The 2,775-nt window shown below is 37.0% G+C and overlaps 1 protein-coding gene across 1 annotated transcript in view; it reads left to right on the top strand.

The window, feature by feature from the left end:
* PGGT1B (protein geranylgeranyltransferase type I, beta subunit) overlaps nt 1-2,775 on the top strand; it is a 51,553-nt gene that overhangs the window by 27,801 nt on the left and 20,977 nt on the right. The window contains 1 exon segment of the mRNA XM_012659510.1: nt 2,183-2,332. Within this exon segment, the coding sequence (XP_012514964.1) occupies nt 2,183-2,332 (150 nt within the window).

Genomic DNA, 2,775 nt, shown 5'->3' with positions numbered 1-2,775 from the left:
GGCAGACAAATCCTATGTTGTTACATCTTTGTGCTCCATCTACTAATATCTTCATTTTCCTATTTGTGTTTTCAAAGCACTGCTCTAAGTGAGGGAAAGATTAAATTTACTTATAGACTAAATTGAGATTAATTAGAAATACTATAAATATCTACCTCAGCCAGTACATGTGACGAATATCTAAATATTTCAGTGTGGTTTTTGATTACTGCTGCCTTATTCTTGTTTATAAGTAAAGAAATGTAATAGGCAACACAGATTGTCACCTAAAACTAATTAAATATGTAAAATTAAAACACAATATGATCAATCAATTAATGGAGAGATATATATACTTTTGGAAGAAATTTCACACAGAAAAATTTGGGCTTGGGAATTTTTTTACTGCCCAACAATAGGTGTCAGATTTTACCTATTAGGTTGGTGCAAAAGTAATTTCAGTTTTAGCATTATTGAAATTTGCTGTTTGATATTGGAATACATTCTTAAATGAGGTCATGTTATACATCATTTTAATGCATATTTCTTTATTTTTTTGTTAATGACCTGTTACATGCTGTTTAGATTTATCTTAGACTATGGAAATGATGTTAGACAAAAAGCAAATTCGAGCGATTTTCTTGTTCAAGTTAAAAATGGATCAGAAAGCAGTAGAGACAACTCCCAGTATCAACAACACATTTGGCCCAGGAACTGCTAAGGAAGGAAAGTACAGTGCAGTGGTGGCTCAAGAAGTTTTGCAAAGGAGACAATAGCATTGAAGGTAAGGAGCGTAGTGGCTGGCCATAGGAAGTTGATAACGACCAATTGAGAGCAGTCATCGAAGCTGATCCTCTTACAGCTACACAAGAAATTGCCGAAGAACTCAATGTCAGCCATTCTACGGTCATTTGGCATTTGAAGCAAATTGGAAAGGTGAAAAAGGTCGATGTGTGGGTGCCTCATGAGCTGACTGAACATCAAAAAAATCATTGTTTTGAAGTGTTGTCTTCTCTTATTGTACGCAACAACAACGAACCATTTCTTTATCAGATTGTGACGTGCAAAGAAAAGTGGATTTTGTACAATAACCAGGGATGACCAGCTTAGTGGTAGGACCAACAAGAAGCTCCAAATCACTTCCCAAAGCCAAACTTGCCCCCAAAAATGGTCATGGTCACTGTTTGGTGGTCTGCTGTCAGTCTGATCCACTACAGCTTTCTGAATCCCAGCGAAACCATTACATGTGAGAAGTATGCTCAGCAAATCAATGAGATGCACCAAAAACTGCAGCGTCTGCAGCCAGCAGTGGTCAACAGAAAGGGCCCAATTCTTCTCCACAATGACACCAGACTGCATGTCGCACAGCCAACACTTCAAAAGTTGAATGAATTGGGCTGTGAAGTTTTGCCTTGTCCACCACATTCACCTGACCTTTTGCCAGCTGACTGTCACTTCTTCAAGCATCTCCTCCACAACTTCTTGCAGGGAAAACACTTCCACAACCAGCAGGATACAGAAAATGCTTTCCAAGAATTCATTGAATCTCAAAGCACGAATTTTTACACTACAGGAATAAACAAACTTATTTCTCCTGGGCAAAAATGTGTTGATTGTAATGGTTCCTATTTCGATTAATAAAGATGTGTTTGGGGGTGGGTATATACATACATAATGAGTGCGATGCGCACCATCTGGGGGATGGACACGCTTAAAGCTCTGACTCGGGGGGGGAGAAGGGGGTACAAGGGCAACATATGTAACCTAAACATCTATACCCCCATAATATGCTGAAATTTTAAAAAAAGGGAAAAAAAAGATGTGTTTGAGCCTAGTTATATAATGATTTGAAATTCATGGTCCAAACCGCAATTACTTTTGCACCAACCTAATACTTTTTCTGTCATTAATTCACAAGCCAGTGTACCACAGCTATCCCTGGCTGGGAGCAAATAAGCTCAGTCTGAGTGGTAGCATCTGGGTAGGAATAGCATGATAGTGTGTAAAACTACCCAGGAGTCAGAAGTTTGGAGTCGAGTGATGATTTAGAGATAGTTTTATATTCAAGTTAATAGTCCTATTATTTATTGACTAATCCAACTAGAATATGGTTTTAAAATAAGTTATAGATTTTTTGTGAGTAAAGACACAAAAGAAGTGTTTCTAACCCCCCTGCAAAACAATTATAGTCCAGTGTTAATAGAAAATCATTATTTTCAGTTTTTGTGCAGTACCTGAAGGCAGTGAAAATGACATGAGATTTGTGTACTGTGCTTCCTGTATTTGCTATATGCTCAACAACTGGTCAGGCATGGATATGAAAAAAGCCATCAGCTATATTAGAAGAAGTATGGTGAGTTATGTTGATAAAATTGACTGTTCAGGTTGTTATTGCTTGTATGTGAAGGCTGTAGTATAGTGCAATGGTCCCCAACCTTTTTGGTACCAGGGACTGTTTTCATGGAAGACAATTTTTTCCATGGATTGGGGGGAGGGATGATTTCAGGATGATTCAAGCACATTACATTTATTGTGTACTTTATTTCTATTATCATTACATTATAAGATACAATGAAATAATTATACAACTCACCATAGGTTGGGAACCCCTGATACAATGTATGCCTCATCCCTTCCACCAAGAATTTGTAAATAAGGACAATAAGATTGTTTTAGGTAAATCATGTATCAGAACACTATATAGAAATAATCTTAAAGGGTAGATTGACTCCTTGGCCATTAAAATTTAAATGTAATCTGATTTTATCTAAAGAAGCAATGTCTTTATCAGAAAGG

The sequence above is a fragment of the Propithecus coquereli genome, unplaced genomic scaffold (assembly GCF_000956105.1).
Source record: "Propithecus coquereli isolate 6110/MARCELLA unplaced genomic scaffold, Pcoq_1.0 Scaffold62, whole genome shotgun sequence".
NCBI classification, from domain to species: Eukaryota; Metazoa; Chordata; class Mammalia; order Primates; family Indriidae; genus Propithecus; species Propithecus coquereli.
This window is presented reverse-complemented; position numbering and strand designations above follow the sequence as displayed.